Below are 22,527 nucleotides of genomic sequence, written 5' to 3' on the forward strand. Positions count from 1 at the left end.
TGTAACCGGAAGTGTTTTCGTTTCTATTAATAGTCGCTTCCGGGTTATTTACGTTTTTATTACAGCGTTTTGTTCTAACGCTGGAGAGCAGATAACTGTTGTTCTTGTACTGCGACTTTCATAACATTTTCACACAAGCCAGAATACTATGGATTTGGGCGTGACGTTGCTCACAGGAATTGCACTTTGCTTGCTTGTACAGTTTGTGTGCTTCTTATTTGCGGACGCTGACTTGACCTTACTATGGGCAACCTTGTTTGGGAGCAAGCCAGGTAACATACCTGTCCCTTAATTAACTTGTATTGAACAATAACTCAAGGCAGTCGTTACAATGTGGCAATGTACGAGGAGTCAATATTTCAATACAGACTGTTACACATTGCTCTCACTTGTATATCTACATTGTTTCAGTGCAGTTCCATGTTGAAGAATCCATCCAATGTAACACAAAGGTTGTTTTGATGACACGTTCTGTGTTCTGAGCACCAAGCAGACTTTGACCTCTCAGGATCTCCTTCAGATTTGAACAGCAATGATATGGAACATCTGGAGATCTAGAGAGGTCCGACTACAGAATTTGTCATATAAACAAAATGTATCTTTGTATTACATTGGTTGCTTGCCAATAGGGGGAAATTACAACAACATGGAAGGACCTGTTCTATTATAGTTGGAGAAACCAGGTGATAGTGAATATGACCACTACAACTGTATGGCACAATATGACTGTTCACCACCGTGCACAAACAAGGTTGTAGTACTGTTTCTCAGTATTTGCTGTGAAAAGTAACACAATCTGCTGCTTGTTTTCTAGAGACCAAGTTGAAAGGACTGGTGGTGTGGGTCACAGGAGCCTCCAGTGGCATAGGGGAGGAGCTGGCTTACCAACTAGCTGGATGTGGGTCTCGTCTGATTCTATCTGCCCGCCGTGTGGATCAGTTGGATAGGGTGAAACTTCACTGTTTGGGTGAGGATGATAGTTCTCTCGTCTAATGAAAACAGTATTCTCTCGCACACAATTAGGTTAATTTTCTTTACTGTTAAGAATGCATTACTGCTTCAATGCAGTCACAGTAGTAAGTGTGATTTTATACACCTAGCCCTTGAATTTGCAGACCAGTTAACATTTTTCATTTTTCTTTCCCAAGAGCACTTCAACTTGAAAGATAAGGATATTCTTGTTCTTCCACTTGATTTGCTGGAGAGAGCATCCCATGAGGCAAAAATGAAAACTGCTATAAAGCACTTTGGCAATGTAAGACCACTACACTTGATCATTTGTAATAACTCTCCCTTATCAGTCTTTATTTTATTGGGATTTTAAGTTAGTTCAATTTAATTCAGTGTCTGACCATTTCCAATTGATTAACCACTCAATAAAGGTTGAAGAAGTAACCAGGCATTAGTCATGTCGGACAGGGGTTCCCAAACATTTTCACTCTGGGAGGGGGAGATGTGTATGCAAGGTATGCAATGACTAACATGACAAGAGGAACTGATGATTCACTACCAAATTTTGAAATTGCACCTTGTGCGTTCAGTTTGAAGCTGGACTGAGTTCCTTGAAATTGTCTTGTGTATGTATGTGTAGATAGATAGAGATATATATATCTATCTATGTATGCGTGTGTGTATATATATATATTGTGTGTGTGTGTGTGTGTATATATATATATATATATATATATATATATATATATATATATATATATTACTGTTCAAAAGTTTGGGGTCACTTAGAAATGTCCTTGTTTTTGAAAGAAAAGCTATTTTTTTTTGTCCATTAAAATAACATCAAATGTATCCAATAATCCAAGTTTATCATTTTAAAAGGCTAATTGATCATTAGAAAACCCGTTTGCAATTGTTTGCACAGCTGAAAACTGTTGAACTGATTAAAGAAGCAATAAAACTGGCCTTCTTTAGACTAGTTGAGTTTCTGTATCATCAGCATTTGTGGGTTCGATTACAGGCTCCAAATGGCTTTTTTTCTGAAACTTGTCAGTCGATTCTTGTTCTGAGAAATGAAGGCTATTCCATGTGAGAAATTACCTAGAAACTGAAGATCTCACACAAAGCTGTGAAATACTCCCTTCACAGAACAGAGCAAACTGGCCCTAACCAGAATAGAAAGAGTGGTAGGCCCCAGTGCACAACTAAGCAAGAGGACAAGTACATTAGTGTCTAGTTTGAGAAACAGATGCCTCACAAGTCCTCAACTGGCAGCTTCATTAAATAGTACCTGCAAAACACCAGTCTCAAGGTCAACAGTGAAGAGGCGACTCCGTGATGCTGGCCTTCTAGTCAGAGTTCTTCTGTCCAGTGTCTGTGTTGTTTTCTTTTGCCTATCTTAAGCTTTTCTTTTTATTGGCCAGTCTGAGATATGGCTTTTTCTTTGCAACTCTGCTTAGAAGGCCGGCTTCCCGGAGTCACCTCTTCACTGTTGACGTTGAGACTGGTGTTTTGTGGGTCCTATTTAATGAAGCTGCCAGTTGAGGACTTGTGAGAGGCGTCTGTTCTCAAACTAGACACTCTAATTTCAAACCCTTCTTACTGCGTTTGAGCCAATCAGTTGTGTTGTGACAAGGTTGGGGTGGTATACATTAGATAGCCCAAGCCCATATTTTGGCAAGAACAGCTCAAATAAGCAAAGAGAAACGACAGTCCATCATAACTTTAAGACATGAAGGTCAGTCAATCCGGAAAATCTCAAGAACTTTTAAAGTTTCTTCAAGTGCAGTCGCAAAAACCACCAAGCGCTATGATGAAACTGGCTCTCAAGAAGACCGCCAACAGGAAAGGAAGAGACACAGAATTACCTCTGCTGCAGAGGATCATTAGAGTTACGTTCATTAGAGTTACCAGCCTCAGAAATTGCAGTTTAAATAAATGCTTAACAGTTCAAGTAACAGACCCATCTCAACATCAACTGTTCAGAGGAGACTGCGTGAATCAGACCTTTATGGTCAAATTGCTGCAAAGAAAGCACTACTAAAGGACACCAATAATAAGAAGAGACTTGCTTGGGCCAAGAAACACAAGCAATGGACATTAGACCGGTGGAAACCTGTCCTTTGGTCTGATGAGTCCAAATTTGAGAATTTTGGTTCCAACCTCCGTGTCTTTGTGAGATGCAGAGTAGGTGAACGGAAGATCTCTGCATGTGTGGTTCCCACTGTGGCTTGACCCCCTGCTGACCCCCTCAGTTTGGGAACCACTGATGTAGGACATAATTTCTTCGCATTTACTTAATAGTCTAACCAGACTGGCCTTATTTATACATTATATTCAACAGACATGCTCACTACCAGTCTGATTAATCATGCTGTAATACACAAATAATTGTTATATACAGCCTGAAACATTTGTGTGTAAAATTGTATAAATGTTCCTTGCAAGCCAGAATGTTAAATAAAATTACATTTGAACTTACTCTACCTGTTGTCTCTGAGACAAAATGTCCACAGCAAAGTATTGTTTACCCAACTTTTTAGAGAGCCGGTAGGTATATTCTTTCCTGAGGTGTGGATTGTTCTCCATCCTCCCCTGATTCATAATATACCATTTTAAATGTACTGAACTATATACCTACCGGCTGTCTAAAAAGTCACTTATCCAATACTTTCCTGTGGATATTTTGTCTCAAATTTTGTGCCGCTGAAGGTCAAACCGCACAGACAACCAGTAGAGTAAGTTCACGTGTAATTTTATTCAATATTCTGGTTTGTAAAGAACATTTACTGTCAACGATTTTGTATACAAATGTTTCTTGCTGTATATACCAATTATTTGTGTATTACAGCCTGATTTAATCAGACTAGCTTACTACCAACCAGCTCCCAAAGGCAAATTATGCACATGAAAATGCAGTTCAAGGCTAAGTCCAATATTAGCGCTGTCTTATTAGACGTGTTCTCTTATTCTGAGACATGAGGTTGTTTCCACTTGGAATCTGTGTTTTGATTATACCTTTGGCAGAAATGTTCACAACCAAGTCTTGATTTTGTTACCAGTGTATCATGAATTCAATAAATTCCTTTGAAGAATAAGATAATTGGTGATACATGGCTTGCTTTGTTCCGGTCTCTCTCTGCACTATGCCCATTTAGATTGACATCCTGGTTAACAATGGTGGCCGCAGCCAGCGTTCTCTGTGCCTGGAGACCAATGTGGATGTGTACCAGGCGCTGATGGAGCTCAACTTCCTGGGCACAGTGTCACTTACCAAGCAGGTGTTGCCCCACATGACGCAGCGAGGGTCGGGCAGTGTAGTTACTGTAAGCAGTGTGGTCGGCCTGGCTGGGGCACCTCTGGCAACCGGATACTCTGCCAGTAAACACGCTCTTCAGGTGAGATCAATCATGGGCCACCCTCTGCCCGTTTGTAGTTGTACAACATCTAGATAGATTGATTAAAATCTTGAGATGACAATCTACTTTTTCCACAGGGCTTCTTCAATTCTCTTCGAACAGAGCTGACTGAATACCCAAGGATACTCATCAGCACAGTATGTCCAGGGCCTGTACAGTCACAGATAGTCCAGAATGCTTTCACAGAAGAAGTGGGAAAGGTGGGTTTTGCTTCTAAATTGTGAATATTTATTCACATTGAATTTTTTTATTGAATTTTTTTCACATTATTGCTGAATTCATGCTTAATTTTACATCTTACGTTGCAATTGCATCACATTTTGTTATTGTCAAGATGTCACAAACGCATTCATGGGAAAGCCATTGGTCATTCAAATAATTGTCATTAAAGTATGATTTAACTTCCGCTGAACTGAACATTTTTGTACGAGTGTTGACATTAATTTCCTGTCTTATCCCCTCTATATCTAAGGCCATTCCCACTGCTGGGGACCAGCAACACAAGATGGTCACTAGTCGTTGTGTGCGTCTCATCCTGGTGGGTATAGCCAATGGCACCAAGGAGATGTGGATTGCCCAGCAGCCATTTCTGCTGTTCTACTATGTGTGGCAGTATGCTCCCACCTGGGCCTGGTTCATCACTGATGTGCTGGGCAGGAAGAGGGTGCAGAACTTCAAGGCTGGCCTGGTTAGTATTGGTTTTCTGTAGGTCTCACAACATGATTTTGCTGAAGAATGTTTTTTCTGAGCTGCATACTATATATTGTTACAGTTTTGCCGATTTAGAATGATCATAACTTAGAGCTCAGTGTATTCCATAGAGCAGTGTTTCCCAACTCCAGTCCCCTCCAGTACCTCCAACAGTACACACTTTTGTTGTAGCCCCGGACAAGCACCCCTGATTCAACTTGTCAACGAATCAAGTCCTCAATGAGTTGAATCAGGTGAGTTTGTCTGGGGCTACATCAAAAATGTGTACTGTTGGGTGTACACAAGGACGATTTGGGTGAAACGCACTAGGTCAGGGATGGGCAACTCCAGTTCTCTGGGCTGGAGTGGTGTCACACTTTCCCTCCCATCCCTAGCAAACACAGCTGATTAAACGAATTGCATTCTAAACTGAAGATCATGATTATTGGAGTCGGGTGTGTTAGATGGGGCAAAAGTGACACCAATCAGACCCTAGAGGACTGGAATTGCCCATCCCTGCACTAGGCATCGTTTATGCATGGCCTTGCTTTCACATTCTAAGGTTAACCTTGCCTTTCCAGGCCAGGAATAAGGGGACACTAACCGTGTGAACAGTCAAATACTTGAGTAAAGCAGACTCTATTTAGAGCTGTCTCTTAACAGCTAGGGGGCTCAGCTGTTACTGACCTTGCTTCAGCCTGATAAAAAGAAGGGGCGGCCACACTGGCCAGGGTATAGCAGTGGGCATGACTGCTTCCCAGTGGCAGTGACTGACTTCTACGTCTGGTGGCCTCTGCTGGACAGCTGAGGGCCACGCAGAAAGGTCATTTTCTGACTGACCAGACATTTGTGTCAGGATTTGAATGGACAATGTCGCCCAACCACTGTGGTTTAGTTGTGTGTAGGAATGCTCAAGGTTTGGTCAATATATTAAAAAAATTATACAAAGGAGAGAAAATACAGACTGAGGAAAGGCAAAGGTAACTTAGTGAGTTTGCAGGTTTTCATTCTTCATCTGTCAATGAACAGTATTTGAAATCTAGACACCTAAAACAGACAATGAAGCAAGATCGGCCTCAGAACATAGGACATATATGGATAAAGTAGAATCAGTCACCTTTCATTAAACTGAGATATGACCTATTCCCACATCATCCTGTTGACAAGTCCATGTTCTGATACCTTAACTTCTTGAGTGACAGAGTGTCTCCCCAGAATGTAAAATGTTTATATTTTGCCTGTGATACAGATTTTTAACAGTCGAAAAAACAACTTTAAAATTAAGCTTTGTTTTACAGGATGCAGACTCTGCGTACTTCACAAAGCCAAAGCCCAAGTCTTCCTGAAAGACATTCCAAATGCTTGAGCTCCACCTTGAAATGGGTGAACTTGAACCTGGAAGCAATTGTCTCATTTTTGTCTATCCTAAAACATTTTCCTTTCAGCTCTCTTCACAAAGCAGAAGAATAGGGATGAGGGTGGAAATAGAGACATTGAAGATTTTTCTCTAGCCTATGAAATTAGGATGTGTCCAGGCTGACTCAGTTGATGGGGGAAAAAGTATTTCAGAATAAGGAGGAACATTAAATTGATTGTCTGATAGGTGGAGTATAATTAATGCACTCCCCACAGATCTGTGATGAATGTCTACAGCACTGACCAATCTCCAGTAAACAATAGCCTATCAGGTTTCTTTGAAAACGTTATAAGTGTATATACAATTACACACCAGTATGTACAAGAGAACATTGGTTAGTCTTAAAAACAAGAACTGTAAACAAAATTATAGCAAAATGAAGACCAACCGAAAGGCACATCCTTGTATTTAAAACGGAATAATCATTTAAAAATGCAACATTTTTGTCCCATTTTGCCTTTGGGAGCATTACATAACTGTATTTGAGGGAAAACAATTACTAAATAAGTTTATCATGAAATTGGCACTGTGTTGGCTGTCCACGATTAAATTTAATTTACACATGATACAAATGTTTTTTCCACAATGATAAATGTATTCTAAATAATTATATCCCATGTAAATATGTTTTCTCCAGAAAGCTGATATTTCATTGTTTGAACTAGTACCACACCTTTGGTAATGTCACTCCTGCATGAATGAAACCATTTGTTTTAATCTGCCTTCCAGGTACTTTCCTAAGATACCCTTGTGCAGGGGTAGGCGACTAGATTAACTTGTAAACTGCAAATTGACCACAACTAAGCCCAAAAGAGATTGAATTTAGCAAAAAAAAAAATCATACATTGAGACATGAGCACCTGTTTTTATTTAGAAACACTTTTTGTTTTGGCTCACATATACAGGTCACAACATTGGGCTTACCCAGTGACAAAGTTAGGCAAACACGAGGCAGGGTGGGTATAGGGAAGTCAGTGAAGATGGCGTATCCCAACAAGGGGTTGAGGTTAGAAGCAGGGGAGGTACAGGGGGACAGAGGAGTAGATGGGGTACCCCGGGGGGGGGGGGGGGGGGGTTGGCTGCCTGGACAGTGAGGTTCCTCAGCATGATGGGGTGGGCCTGGTTGCTGTAGTGCTCCTCATCATCGTTGGTGGCGTAGAGCAGGTCCCGGGACAGGTTAGCCCACTGGCCACGCACCACCACCTCATTCGGACGGCCTACCTGAACCAGCCCTGTGTAAGTGCTCTGTGGAGACAGAGACAGGCAGGTAGAGGTTACTTACTGTACTGACCACTAGCTCAGTTTAAAATACACACACCACACTCTATATAAACAAACAATTTTTAAGCAATGTTAATAGTTCATCAGTTGTTTGTTGGGTTACTTTAGTGAGAACCCTGTGAGTTAGTAAGGTAACAGAAACACAGGTGTAGTGTGGTTACCAGGGTGAGGTCATGGCCCAGTGAGAAGAGGGTTTCTCCTGTAGGACACAGTCCTGCCAGCCTCTGTCAGCCACCAGGACGATGTACCAGTCCCTCTCATACTCCTCCAGTGTGCTGAACAGCTCCTCAAGACTATCTATTGGCCCCAGACTCACCTGATCAAACAGCAGCTTGAAACTGTACCTGCAGGTAAATAGATCAGTTACAGGTACAAGCTTTGGATAGCAACATTTAATGTGTAACACACATCCAGTATATACATTTTAGATTCCATATGTTGGGTAGCAGCTACACCTATGTTTCACCCCTACCCTCTTTACCTGAAAGCCTTAAGTGCAAGCTGGTCAAGTTCTTTGTTTTCAGAGAGCCACTCCAGCCCCTCTGTCCAAGGCACGTCCCCACAGTAGACCCTGTAGACATAGCTGGGGCTGGTAAAGGCAGACTCTGTCCCCAGGGAGATGAGGCATGACCGGTCCCTCAGCTCCTCATCCTCCTTCAGGGCTTTGGCCACATCTTCCAAAGCCTTGTCCTGAATGGACAGCGCCAACTGCCCCAGAGTGAACCGAAACCACTCGGGGAACAAAAGCATAGGGCTGCTGCAACCGGGATGATAAGGGGGATGTCCTCCACCCAGGGGGCCGACTGAACAGCTCAGTGTGGGGGCAGCTAAAGTTTGCATGGGCCAAGATGCCGGAGGACTCTTCAAACCTACTGCCCATCTCCACAGAGCCTGGCAGTGAGGGGCTGGTGTGGAGCACTGTGTCCCCCAGCTGGGCCTCCGTACTTACCAGCACCACCGTCCTCCTGGCTGGCTGAGCCCCAAACAGGTCATCCTCATCTGACCAGTCACCGGAGGTCGTCAAACTGGAGCTGTCCCGTCTAAACTTGAGAGAGGAGACGGACTCCACCATAACAGCCTCTGAAGGCTGGGTGACAGTTGACTGGCCAAGATGGGAGGGCTGGAACTTACTTTCCTTTCCCGGTGTCCCCAGTAAAAGTCTTATGTCTCTGGACAGAGTTCCTCAGCAGCAGCTACACCAGGGCCTTCAGGAAGTCATCCTGGACTTCCTCAGGTCATGCGAGCACATTTCGGGCATCAGAGTAGACGCGGACAGGCAGGGCAGCACATGGGGTGAGGGCGTTACCCAAGTGCAGGTTTAACCCCTGGTTGAGACCAAGCCGCTCAAAGGCCCCCTCAAACACCTCATCCACCCCCCGAGCATCAACTGTATGGCACGACGTGTCCTGCAGCTCCAGACCCTGAAACAAAATGGTCAAATGAGTTCACCACAAATGAGCGATTCAAACACATAACCATTAATGAACCAGTACCTTGATGTTGACCGTGCAGTAGCCATATCCTCTCTCCAAGATCATGATCCAAACCATGCGGTGTCCTGGAAGCAACCCAGGAAGTGGAAGCCAGGAGCCAGAGAACCTTCAGAGGGAAGGAAAAAAATCTAATTTAGGCCTATCAGCTTCTTCATACACTTATCCACAGCTAAGATTTTGGGTAAGGCTGATTCCATTATGCATCATGTCCCTTTTCATAGCATATTCTCATCGCAACCTTTGAGTGGTGTTATACTTGGTCACAGTCATCCCAGTGGTAAATTATTATTATAGGACATGCAGTCAAAAGATGCTATCCTCTGGGGGCTGAAGATGAGAAAGCTTGGAGTATATACATAGATAAGTTCCCCCTGGTCACAGAACCCTTTCATTTTGCATCAGTAGTGAGTCTTTTCGGCTGTGGATAACTTGGCTGTCGGATTAACTTACCATTTCAGTTGTAGAGTAAGGTCATGATACAGTTTAAACTGGCTGACTGCACAGATCTAAATAGTGAATTCCTTATATTCCTCGGCTTTCCATTAGTCTCTAAATATTCATTCGTCTCATGGGAGTAGACTTGGGGAATTTGTACGAGGGGGCATTTCATTTTTGGTCGACAGAGGGGAGAGCGGACAGACATTTTTTGTGAAGTTGTAGTGGCAGAGCGATGGTTGCTTTCGTTTAAGTTTGACTAGTGTTCAAGGATAATGTCATATCCTAAAGCGGCGTCTCGGAATAGTCACCGACGCTGCCTCGCGATGGGAAATGACACGCTGTGCGTTCTCCGCTCCCGCTCACTGATGCACAGCCGCCAATGTCACAGAGGGGGCAAAGGGAGAGAAAAAAAGAACACTACACTACAAACTCTCCTCGTTCTACTGGGTATAGCATGCCCAACAAGCGCTTAGCCTAAATTAAACATCACAGCTCAGGCACCCCCAGTTAGCCAAGAAAACAAAATTGAGTGATGACATTACTATAGCAATTTCTGTTTCTGTTTTGAGTAGTCAATAAATAATTAAGCTTGTACTTGCTCAGTTTCTTCCTTGCCCCCCTGCTGACAGCAAATAGAGCACTGAACACATTTTTTGGAAGAAGCTCTGGCTGGCTTTAGAGTATGAGGTTAATGGTGTTGAAACATTTGGATGTAATGAATACAGATCAGAACGATTTTATTCGGGTCACTTCTCGGGAATCACAACTGGATCCTGCAAGCTTACATTACTGCCGGCGTCTCTACTGAGCAACTCACAACAACATTCCTCTTAATATGAAACCATAAGAGGCTCCCCCCGCCCGGCTCTCTCATCTGCATACATTCACTGCTCGACCAATCTAAAAGTTCACTGTCACTGCGATTGAGTCAACATACACAGTAAGTTATAAAACAACCATGAGGACACGGAGCTGGAACACTGAGTGCAGTTCTGTTCTAACTGCTTGTGGTTGGAAAATTAATGGCTTCTCCCAACAATAGGGGTTAAAGATTAAACTGAAAACATATGCCCAACACCTAATGCATGTAGTATGTAATGTATACTGTAACGTGTGGGTAAATAAGGAAGTCTGACAACGTTACTGCCGGTGTAAATGTAATGTTTACCTTACCATTTCATACATTGTACAAAAGCTACAAAGTCATGACTGGAAATTAAACAGTTATATCAAAGTACTTTCACTTCACCCAGTACCTGGAGTCGCAAGCCAAATAAAAAAGTAACAAGCCTCCCCGGTTTGAAGTACAATCTCCACACAATGACAAAGCAAAAACAGGTTTATATTTTTTTGCAAATGTATATTTTTTTAAACATCCCATTTACATAAGTATTCAGACCCTTTACTCAGTACTTTGTTCCTTTTACTTTTAAAATATGCCTTTTGGCAGTGATTACAGCCTTGAGTCCTTGGGTATGACTACAATCTTGGCACACCTGTATTTGGGGAGTTTCTCCCATTCTTCTCTGCAGATCCTCTCAAGCTCTGTCAGGTTGGATGGGAAGTGTTGCTGCAAAGCTACAGTGCCTTGCAAAAGTATTCGGCCCCCTTGAACTTTGCGACCTTTTGCCACATTTCAGGCTTCAAACATAAAGATATAAAACTGTATTTTTTTGGTGAAGAATCAACAACAAGTGGGACACAATCATGAAGTGGAGCAACATTTATTGGATATTTCAAACTTATTTAACAAATCAAAAACTGAAAAATTGGGCGTGCAAAATTATTCAGCCCCCTTAAGTTAATACTTTGTAGTGCCACCTTTTGCTGCGATTACAGCTGTAAGTCGCTTGGGGTATGTCTCTATCAGTTTTGCACATCGAGAGACTGAAATTTTTTCCCATTCCTCCTTGCAAAACAGCTCGAGCTTAGTGAGGTTGGATGGAGAGCATTTGTGAACAGCAGTTTTCAGTTCTTTCCACAGATTCTCGATTGGATTCAGGTCTGGACTTTGACTTGGCCATTCTAACACCTGGATATGTTTCTTTTTGAACCATTCCATTGTAGATTTTGCTTTATGTTTTGGATCATTGTCTTGTTGGAAGACAAATCTCCGTCCCAGTCTCAGGTCTTTTGCAGACTCCATCAGGTTCTTCCAGAATGGTCCTGTATTTGGCTCCATCCATCTTCCCATCAATTTTAACCATCTTCCCTGTCCCTGCTGAAGAAAAGCAGGCCCAAACCATGATGCTGCCACCACCATGTTTGACAGTGGGGATGGTGTGTTCAGGGTGATGAGCTGTGTTGCTTTTACGCCAAACATAACGTTTTGCATTGTTGCCAAAAAGTTCAATTTTGGTTTCATCTGACCAGAGCACCTTCTTCCACATGTTTGGTGTGTCTCCCAGGTGGCTTGTGGCAAACTTTAAACAACACTTTTTATGGATATCTTTAAGAAATGGCTTTCTTCTTGCCACTCTTCCATAAAGGCCAGATTTGTGCAATATACGACTGATTGTTGTCCTATGGACAGAGTCTCCCACCTCAGCTGTAGATCTCTGCAGTTCATCCAGAGTGATCATGGGCCTCTTGGCTGCATCTCTGATCAGTCTTCTCCTTGTATGAGCTGAAAGTTTAGAGGGACGGACAGGTCTTGGTAGATTTGCAGTGGTCTGATACTCCTTCCATTTCAATATTATAGCTTGCACAGTGCTCCTTGGGATGTTTAAAGCTTGGGAAATCTTTTTGTATCCAAATCCGGCTTTAAACTTCTTCACAACAGTATCTCGGACCTGCCTGGTGTGTTCCTTGTTCTTCATGATGCTCTCTGCGCTTTTAACGGACCTCTGAGACTATCACAGTGCAGGTGCATTTATACAGAGACTTGATTACACACAGGTGGATTGTATTTATCATCATTAGTCATTTAGGTCAACATTGGATCATTCAGAGATCCTCACTGAACTTCTGGAGAGTTTGCTGCACTGAAAGTAAAGGGGCTGAATAATTTTGCACGCCCAATTTGTCAGTTTTTGATTTGTTAAAAAAGTTTGAAATATCGTTCCACTTCATGATTGTGTCCCGCTTTTTGTTGATTCTTCACCAAAAAAATACAGTTTTATATCTTTATGTTGAAGCCTGAAATGTGGCAAAAGGTCGCAAAGTTCAAGGGGGCCGAATACTTTCGCAAGGCACTGTATTTTCAGATCCCTCCAGAGATTTTCGATCGGGTTTAAGTTCGGGCTCTTGCTGGGCCACTCAAAGACATTCAGACACTTGTCCTGAAGCCTGCATTGTCTTGGCTTTATGCTTGGGGTTGTTGTCCTGTTGGAAGGTGAACCTTCGCCCCAGTCGGAGGTCCTGAGTGCTCTGGAGCAGGTTTTCATCAAGGATCTCTGGCCTTTGCTCCATTCATCTTTCTCTTGATCCTGACTAGTCTCCCAGTCCTTGTTGCTGAAAAACATCCCCACAGCATGATGCTGCCACCATCATTTTTCACTTTAGGGATGTGATTGCCCAGGTGTTGAGCGGTGCCTGGTTTTCTCCAGACGTGATGCTTGGCATTCAGGCCAAAGAGTTCGATCTTGGTTTCATCAGACCAGAGAAAGAATCTTGTTTCATGGTCAGAGTCCTTTTAGGTGCCTATTGGCAAACTCCAAGCTGGCTGTAATGTGCCTTTTACTGAGCAGTGGCTTCCGTCTGGCCACTCTACCATAAAGAACTGATTGGTGGAGTGCTGCAGAGATGGTTGTCCTTCTGGTTGATTCCCCCCCATCTCCACAGAGTAACTCTGGAGCTCTCAGAGTAACCATCGGGTTCTTAGTCACCTCCCTGACCAAGGCCCTACTCCACTGATTGCTCAGTTTGGCCAGGAGGCCAGCTCTAGGAAGCATCTTGGTGGTTTCAAACTTCTTCCATTTAAAAATGGAGGCCACTGTGTTCTTGGGGTCCTTCAATGCTACAGACATTTCTTGGTACCCTTCCCCAGATCTGTGCCTTGACACAATCTTGTCTCGGAGCTCTACAGACGTTCTTAGACCTTATGGCTTGGTTTTTGCTCTGACATGCACTGTCATCTGTGGGACCTTAAATAGACAGCGGTGTGCCTTTCCAAATCATGTCGAATCAATTTAATTTACCACAGGTGTACTCCAATAAAGTTGTAAAAACATCAAGGATGATCAATAGAAACAGGATGCACCCGAGCTCAATTGAGTCATAGCAAAGGGTATGAATACTTTTAAAATTAAAAAACATACCTTATTTACATTAAATATACAAACATGTCTTAACCTGTTTTCTCTTTGTCATTATGGGTTATTGTGTGTAGATTGGGAGGGAGGAGGGAGGAGGGAGGGGGGGGGGGGGGGGGTGGTATTTAATTAATTTTAGAATAAGGCTGTAACAAAGTTAAGGGTTCTAAATACTTTCCGAATGCACTGTAAATGTGTCTGTGTGCTAAGGTGCAGAGAATCAGAGTAGGTGGTCAGTCCAGTTCAGCAGTCTGATGGTTTTTAGATAAACGGTCTCTGAGCTTGTCTCTCAGGGGCGGGCCATTACCATGGTAACGGTGGGATTCGCATGTCTAACAGATTCTCCGACATACCTTTGCTAGTACCAATTGAGCAAGCTCAAACAAACATTAAACAACCTAGCGTGTGAACAAAACAACATAAATAGCCAAGAAACACAAGGACAAAGTCACACTTCAGTAGACTTTTTGGTAAATTTGACCAACTTCTATAGTTGTGCGCTTCTAAAAATGTATATTTCAGTGCGCACAGCGCCCCAGGCACTGTTGCTGCGCGCAAGTTGGGATATATGGGACTCTACATAGGTCTTTGTATAGAAATAAATCATTCTTATTTCTATGGTTCTTTGTGTGATTAGCTACCAGCTATGAAACAAAATTGCATAAAGACATTGAAAATAGCTACGGATGGATTTTCTGTTGTTGCTATAAATCACAACTCGCTCATACTTAAGCTTACTTTTTCAGTTCGTACACATCTAGTTATTGGCGCATATGCAAGTATAATGGTCACATCGTAGAGCCCTGAAATTCATTCAAAGCATCATGCTCTCCCCTTCCTCTTTGTAAATAAATTTGACTACAACCAACCAAACCTCAGCGCACACAAATCACACTGCCCACAGCAGACTGTCAAGCCAGCATTGTTTCCCTGTCACTGGCTGTCGGCTGTTTAGCCGACAGCCAGTGCTAGTGGAAAACACTGTTCACCAATGAATGGAAGAAAATGCAAATAAGAAACAGGGGAAAATAACTAAAGAGTGACACCCACAAACGAAGTGATCCCCTGGTGAAGGTACTCCTCAGAGCAAAGGCCAGGCTCCCACTCATCTGCTGGTAGTAAATGGAGTCTGGACAGAGGCAGGCGGTGCCCACGGGCCCAACCCAACTATGCTGAGGCCTAGGGAAGCCCAAAGGAAGATGGGTAGGGTGAAGAGGGGCAGCAGAGGAGCAGAGATCATGGCAAACAGGAACACCACAGAGAGCAGCAGAGGACACAGGGAAGCGTTCAGGGCCAGGAGGGTCCCGGCCGACTGAAGCCGCTGTTTCTTCTCAGTCCAGGAGGTCACCAGCAGGGTCAGGGCAAACTTCAGCTTGGACAGGAACTGGAGCAGCCTATCACTCAGCAGGCCCACCTGGGTTGACAAATGAAAGACACAAACTTTGCGCTGCTTGAACACCCGGGGATTGGCCATTCCTCTTGGGTACAATGGGTTGAGGAATACTCCTCCAAAAACAGGCTCCCTGGATCTCTCCGAGAGCCCAGCAGAAGCCCAGCAGACAATGAAGAGGATGAGGTAGCTGACAGCAGCTTGAGGTCCCCTGGCCAGGTTCTGGTGCTGAGAGGGACTGAGGAAGTGATGTAAGAGGCCTGCCTCAGCCATGGCTCCCGGGCAGTAGCCCCAGGTAGAGCAGCATCTCCCTGCAGCACAACTGCCAGCCAAACCAGCGGGGAGTGGCAGAGGATGCCCCCTTACACCATCCACTGTTGCCGCGGGTCACCCTGGGCCCTCCTCTACAATGTGCCCCAAATTGTCTGAGATCTAAACTAAGCAGAAACTCCATGGCCATGGAGAAGACGACCACACCCACGGTGGACGGGATGAAGAAGATACAAACAGTGACACATGCAGATATGGCGAACATCCCCAGCAACCTTTAGGAAGGACAGAGAGCACAGAATCATAGGCGTTCACACAGGCATATGGTAAAGAGCTCAAGGAACTACATCAGTGACTTAAGTATAATCAGACAGCATCTAAATGTTGACAAAAAAACAACTGATGTAGCAAGCAAAATAAACCTAAGGTTACTGGACATGGGAGAGCAGCCCAAACCGAACACCAGTGCCTGCTCCATGCCCCAAAGGAGGAGGGCGTCCAGAGGTGACAGCATTCCCAGCGCCAACAGCAGAAGCCGGACCAGGAACACCACATGAAGAACCTGACTGGTTAGCTGGAACTCTGGCACTGGATCTGTAAATCTGGACACCAGCATAGGGAAAAAAACAAGCAAATCACAAAATGTAAGCAATCCTATCAAAATATCCATATGTTTCAAAACAGTCATTAAGACCAATTTGGTTATTTCTTACTTATCAGCAAGGTCCACAGCTATGACAGTTAATATGTAGAGTGGTCGGATGAGTGGGATGATCTCATAGGTGTCCTGTGCCTGGAATGTGGCCATCTCTGCGGCCGTGTTGATGATAAGGGAGTACTCTGCCGTACAGTCACCCAGCTCAGGACAAAGAACACCAAGGCTACACCCACACTGCCGTAGAGTGTAGTTAACCTGCCCAGGAGCACATACCATGTTCCCAGGCCACAGAGGGTCCCCGCCAGCATGGTGTGGAGCACCACGTTCAGCCCAAACCTCTTCCCTGGGGCGATGAACCTCACTGTCTCTGGGCCTACACAGTTGGTGAACTCCACCTCCTCCTCATCTGCCAGGATGTTGGGCACTCCCAACCGTGCCATTCCTGCGAGCTGCATACAGTGCCAGGGCCTGGACACCCACTGCTGCCCCGAGCATGAGCATAGCAGACAGCACGGCAGCGTGGAGCTCCTCCTGCAGCTGGCACAGCAGCGTGCCAATGCCACCCAACAGCCATGGTGTCAAGAACAAGATCGCCTGGTTGACATAGATATAAGGCGGGGCGCAGTAGCCCAACTTCAAGCACGGACCCCCCCAGCACTATCTGAGGGAAACGCTTCCAGAACTCCTGCTTGTATTCATTGAGCAAGGGCACATCTGGCCCCATCCTGACCATGCCCTAGGGTGGTGCAGGTCATCTTTCTGGGGCTGCAGTTAGCATCCGTGTCATCCTATAGGACAAGATCAAAGAGGCAGCTTGAGTCATGTCTGCCACAAAAGGAATGCTGCGTGCAGGATATATATATTTTTTTTAATTATACAAACTCCCTCGAAAACCTACCTAACATCAGTAATGTATAATTGTCAACAGGTTTGCTAGGTATGTTTTCAACTGCTGTCAAAGAGCTGGCTGCCTGGGTGCGTCAGTCACCCACGCACGGATGACTAAGTTCGTAGTCAGGTCAATAACATTGCAAAGCTACACTAGTACATGTTGTATAAACTGACCTTGACTAAAACATGTAGACGGTAATGGCTAGCTAACGTTATCGCAGCAAGGTTGCAAAGAAAACATAAATACAAGCTAACAGCATAACATACGCTAGCTGCATTTATATATATGGGATGGCTAGCTAGCTACTGAGGCGATTGTCAGAAATAACGTTTGTGAAAAAAATAATTAGCTAGCTACATTAAATTTAGCTATCTAGCTAACATTAACTAGCTAACTTACCTATTGTACATTTGAATGGAGAGGTAGGATATCCTTTAAATTAAGCGGCTGTCTTATTAATTTTCGACAGTAAGTATAGCAATTTGTTTAGATACAAAAATAATGTCTTAAATGTGCCGTTCCCAGTGAGCAACGATAGCTAGCTAACATTTGAGGCTAGAAAATAATCACAACAATAAGTGAGGGCGTGCGCTCTAACTAGGTTCGGCAATGTTTGCACTTTGTGACAAAACAGTCAAACTCAGCCTACCCATCAATTTCCACCCCGCTCTTCTTCTTCTTAGTAGTCTTCTTCTTCTTCGTGGTTTGGCATCCAATAAATGTTGCATTACCGCCACCAACTAGACTGGGGTATAAATCTCTTATACCTTGAGTGGGAAAAGGAGAGAAAAAAATAAAATACTGTGTAATCTAACCCTATTCCAATATTTAAACCCATCTAGTCCTAGCTCAGGCTAACAGCCTGGAAGGATGGGACACCATCACTCAACTGTAACTCTTTTGAAGTCAAATCTCGTACACCCAAATACTTCCCCGCACCACAAGCTCTATTTTTTTGCGGTACCGTTGATAACCATTGCTATGTATGCTACAAAGCCAATCTTACTGAAGCATATATCACTCGTTGGCCTATCCCTCTGTACTGGCACAGATCTACCACTCAAACGAATCCTTTCAGAATCCCTCCCCCATTGACCCATCTTCCTCTACTTTCTTCACTGCCTCAGCATATGGACACCCTCTCCATTACTCCAACCCTGGTACACTCAACCTGCCTCTCTCGCACCAGACACTTCTGATCCCCAGCCCCATGGGCACCCCTACAATTAACACATACTGCTTCTTTCCCCAATACTTCACATTCTTTTCTCTTGTGACCTTCTGCTCACCCCACTCACCAGATGGGACTATCTAAAAACATTTCTATACAGATATTATTGAAAGTTACTTTTTTTGTAGCAAGTTAGGAGAACTTAGGCAGCAGGAGAATTAGGTTAAGATTATGAAAAGGGTTCGTTTAAAAAAAAAAGCTTTCTTAATTAACCTGCTGCGAAAATCACTTTGGGCGAAGTGTCATTTTTTTGGGGAGTCCCCTCACCAGACAGACCAAAAGACAGACAGAGAGAGACACATGCCCAAACACACACATCCTCATGTTTGCATTGAACTGCTCTTTTCTTATCATTGCCGTACGGATAGCTACAGTTGAAGTTGGAAGTTTACATACACTTAGGTTGGAGTCATTAAAACTCGTTTTTCAACCACTCCACACATTTCTTGTTAACAAACTATAGTTTTGGCAAGTCGGTTAGGACATCTACTTTGTGCATGACACAAGTAATTTTTGGAACAGTTGTTTACAGACAGATTATTTCACTTATAATTCACTGTATCACAATTCCATTGAGTCAGAAGTTTACATACACTACGTTGACTGCCTTTAAACAGCTTGGAAAATTCCAGAAAATGATGTCATGGCTTTAGAAGCTTCTGATAGGCTAATTTACATAATTTGAGTCAATTGAAGGTGTACCTGTGGATGTATTTCAAGGCCGACCTTAAAACTCAGTGTATCTTTGCTTGACATCATGGGTAAATCAAAAGAAATCAGCCAAGACCTCAGAAAAAAAACTGTAGACCTCCACAAGTCTGGTTCATCCTTGGGAGCCATTTCCAAATGCCTGAAGGTACCACGTTCATCTGTACAAACAATAATACCCAAGTATAAACACCATGGGACCAAGCAGCCGTCATTACCGCTCAGGAAGAGACGCTTTCTGTTTCCTAGAGATGAACGTACTTTGGTGCGAAAAGTGCAAATCAATCCCAGAACAACAGCAAAGGACCTCGTGAAGATGCTGGAGGAAACGGGTACAAAAGTATGAAAATCCACAGTAAAAAAAAGTCCTATACCGGCCTAACCTGAAAGTCCACTCAGCAAGGAAGAAGCCACTGCTCCAAAACCGCCATAAAAAAGCCAGACTACAGTTTGCAACTGCATATGGGGACAAAGATCGTACTTTTTGGAGAAATGTCCTCTGGTCTGATGAAACTGTTTGGCCATAATGCCCATCGTTATGTTTGGAGGAAAAAGGGGGAGGCTTGTGTAGCCGATGTGAAATGGCTAGCTAGTTAGCGGAGGTGCGCGCTAGTGGCGTTTCCATCTGTGACGTCACTTGCTCTGAGACCTTGAAGTAGTGGTTCCACTTGCTCTGCAAGGGCTTTTGTGGAACGCGGCTTTTGTGGAACGATGGATAGCGATGCTTAGAGGGTGACTGTTGACGTGTGCAGAGCGTCCCTGGTTCGCACCCAGGTCGGGCGAGGGGACGGAAGTAAAGTCTATACTGTTACACTTGCAAGCCGAAGAACACCATCCCAACCGTGAAGTACGAGGGTGGCAGCATCATGTTGTGGGGGTGCTTTCCTGCAGGAGGGTCTGGTGCGCTTCACAAAATAGATGGCGTCATGAGGGAGGAAAATTATATGGATATATTGAAGCAACATCTCAAGACATCAGTCAGGAAGTTAAAGCTTGGTCGCAAATGTGTCTTCCAAATGGACAATGACCCCAAGCATGCTTCCAAAGTTGTGGCAAAATGGCTTAATAAGGACAACAAAGTCAAGGTATTGGAGTGGCCATCACAAAGCCCTGACCTCAGTCCCATGTCAAATGTGTGGGCAGAACTGAAAAAGCGTGTGTGAGGAGGCCTACAAACCTGACTCAGTTACACCAGCTCTGTCAGGAGGAATGGGACAAAATTCACCCAACTTACTGTGGGAAGCTTGTAGAAGGCTACTTGAAACGTTTGACCCAAGTTAAACAATTGAAAGGCAATGCTACCAAATACTAATTGAGTGTATGTAAACTTCTGACCCACTGGGAATGTGATGAAAAAAATTAAAGCTGAAATAAATCATTCTCGCTACTATTATTCTGACATTTCACATTCTTAAAATAAAGTAGTGATCCTAACTGACCTAAGACAGGGAATTGTTACGTGAATTAAATGTCAGGAATTGTGAAAAACTGAGTTTAAATGTATTTGGCTAAGGTGTATGTAAACTTTAACTGTAAATATTATAATGGGTGACCAATTGTGAAAGGATTTCCATTCCCAATACTGTATACAAAGAGGGACCTTAGTTCACTGGTGTCAAGATCAACTTTCAGTTCAGGGTTAATTGAGAGTCACCTCTGGGACTGAGGGGATTTTGACTGTGATTAGGCCAAAAACGATCAGGATGTTGGAAGGTGCAGAAGGGTAGGAGAAGTTGATTCCATACAGTGTGAGCAAAGCACAAATCACATCAGATTTTGCTGTTATTGTCCTCAACAATTATTTCAAAGAGATAATTTGAGGTTACATACGATGGCAATGGCTTCATCTCTTCTATAGGCTACAGTACAGTAAGTTCTTGTTTGAGAGTTTTATATAAGGAGAATCTGCACTGATTAAATCACCTTTCCTTCAAATGTCTAAAACAATGCTTAATCAGTAAACAAGTCCTTTAGGTATAATGAGATGGCGGGGATGGCCAATTGTTTTTAGAGAAAAAATAGGACAAAATTAATACTACATAGAAGTCGAATAAAAGCACATAGCACAGGCTACTGTTGTTCAGGCAACGTAAAATAATGAAGGGATTTACCACCTCCGATTGTTTTCCCTCAAGAACAATGAAAATCACATCCATCTCTGTAAATAGAATGACATCAAATACATACGTAGCTTCAGTCTATCCTTATCCCAAGTCATTTTCTACCTTAACACTTGACAGTGTCTTTAATTCCCAGAGCTTATGCGCTGACCACAAATGACTCAAAGGATTACTAATATCAATATTACATTTGAACTTATCATAGTTTAATGAATAAGAGCAAATCAGCTCCTTTTTTTATTTTAATATCATGAAAGGGATTGCAGTTCATAGCTTGTCTGGTCCTTCCAGATGTTATATTTTCTGTCAGGGTGAGAGAGGAAGGAGACTAAATAGGAGGATCATGGAGAGTGATCAAGAGATAAGGCTAAAATATCAACACAAAGAAAAATCACCTGGAGTAAAAGAGATTACAGTTGTTGTTGACTAGGACTGAAGGGGTAGGGTTGGACAGGAGGTTATTCTCTGTCGTCTTCAAAAAAAAAGCTCCGCCCCGTGTAAAATAAACAAACTAAAAACCCTTCAGCAGCTACAACAACCCATATTATACCCGTAAATCCTGCGAAAGTGACTAAAATATAGCCCTTGACCCCTTTGTCTTTTACATATGATAGTGGGATATCCATTTATGAATTCAGACTTATAGGGTCAGGAAAGATTAGAGACTGGGTATGGTCAGGGAGTGGTTAGAGGGGTAGTTGCAAATGGATCACAGAATATTTGTGGCAATAAATAGTGGTTATACGGATACAGCTCCTTGCCCTTAAGCAACCAGTTGATGTCAATACAAGCACATTCATGTATGAGGTTATAATCGATGGAATACAGTGCATTCAGAAAGTGCTCAGACCCATTGACATTTTGTTATGTTACAGCCTTATTCTCAAATTGATTAAATAGTTTTGACATCAATCTACACAGAATACCCCATAATGACGAAGCAAACAGTTTATTTTATTTTTTGCAAATGTATAAAAAATAAAAATGTAAATGTGACATTTGCATAAGTAATCAGACCCTTTTCTCAGTACTTTGTTGAAGCACCTTTGGCAGCAATCCAGCCTCGAGTCTTCTGTATGACGCTACAAGCTTGGCACACCTGTATTTGGGGAGTTTCTCCCATTCTTCTCTGCAGATTCTCTCAAGCTCTGTCAGGTTGGATGGGGAGCGTCGCTGCAAAGCTATTTTCAGGGTTCTCCAGAGATGTTCGATCAAGGATCTCTCTGTACTTTTCTCCGTTCAGCTTTTCCTCAATCCGGACTCTTTCCCTCTCCCAGTCTCTGCTGCTGAAAAACATCCCCACAGCATGATGCTGC

The 22,527-nt window shown here is 43.3% G+C and overlaps 2 protein-coding genes across 2 annotated transcripts; one reads left to right on the forward strand and one right to left on the reverse strand.

The window, feature by feature from the left end:
- The first annotated feature begins 31 nt into the window (after positions 1-31).
- Positions 32-7,043, forward strand: dhrs7 (dehydrogenase/reductase (SDR family) member 7). Its single transcript, XM_020501242.2, has 7 exons — positions 32-272; positions 815-967; positions 1,149-1,255; positions 4,110-4,349; positions 4,448-4,570; positions 4,843-5,058; positions 6,359-7,043. The coding sequence occupies exons 1-7, from the start codon at positions 149-151 to the stop codon at positions 6,404-6,406; spliced, it is 1,011 nt and encodes a 336-aa protein (XP_020356831.1). The 5' UTR covers positions 32-148; the 3' UTR covers positions 6,407-7,043.
- On the reverse strand, positions 6,875-18,198 carry pcnx4 (pecanex 4). The gene is given in 18 exon segments (XM_031789197.1): positions 6,875-7,541; positions 7,543-7,722; positions 7,920-7,948; positions 7,951-8,102; positions 8,240-8,502; positions 8,504-8,938; positions 9,000-9,179; positions 9,252-9,311; positions 9,314-9,357; positions 14,997-15,134; positions 15,137-15,596; positions 15,598-15,877; positions 16,025-16,204; positions 16,316-16,448; positions 16,451-16,689; positions 16,691-16,911; positions 16,913-17,048; positions 17,802-18,198. Coding segments are annotated over 17 exon segments (3,132 nt in total). The 5' UTR covers positions 16,994-17,048; positions 17,802-18,198; the 3' UTR covers positions 6,875-7,484.
- Between the last annotated feature and the right edge of the window lie 4,329 nt (positions 18,199-22,527).

The sequence above is a fragment of the Oncorhynchus kisutch genome, linkage group LG14 (genome assembly GCF_002021735.2).
Source record: "Oncorhynchus kisutch isolate 150728-3 linkage group LG14, Okis_V2, whole genome shotgun sequence".
Lineage (NCBI taxonomy): Eukaryota > Metazoa > Chordata > Actinopteri > Salmoniformes > Salmonidae > Oncorhynchus > Oncorhynchus kisutch.

Excerpts from the sequence above, each read along its gene's own strand:
- dhrs7 (XM_020501242.2), top strand. The coding sequence starts at position 149 with ATGGATTTGGGCGTGACGTTGCTCACAGGAATTGCACTTTGCTTGCTT. Across the intron at positions 273-814 it reads CTTGTTTGGGAGCAAGCCAG|AGACCAAGTTGAAAGGACTG; the intron begins GTAACATACCTG and ends CTTGTTTTCTAG. Across the intron at positions 5,059-6,358 it reads AGAACTTCAAGGCTGGCCTG|GATGCAGACTCTGCGTACTT; the intron begins GTTAGTATTGGT and ends TTTGTTTTACAG.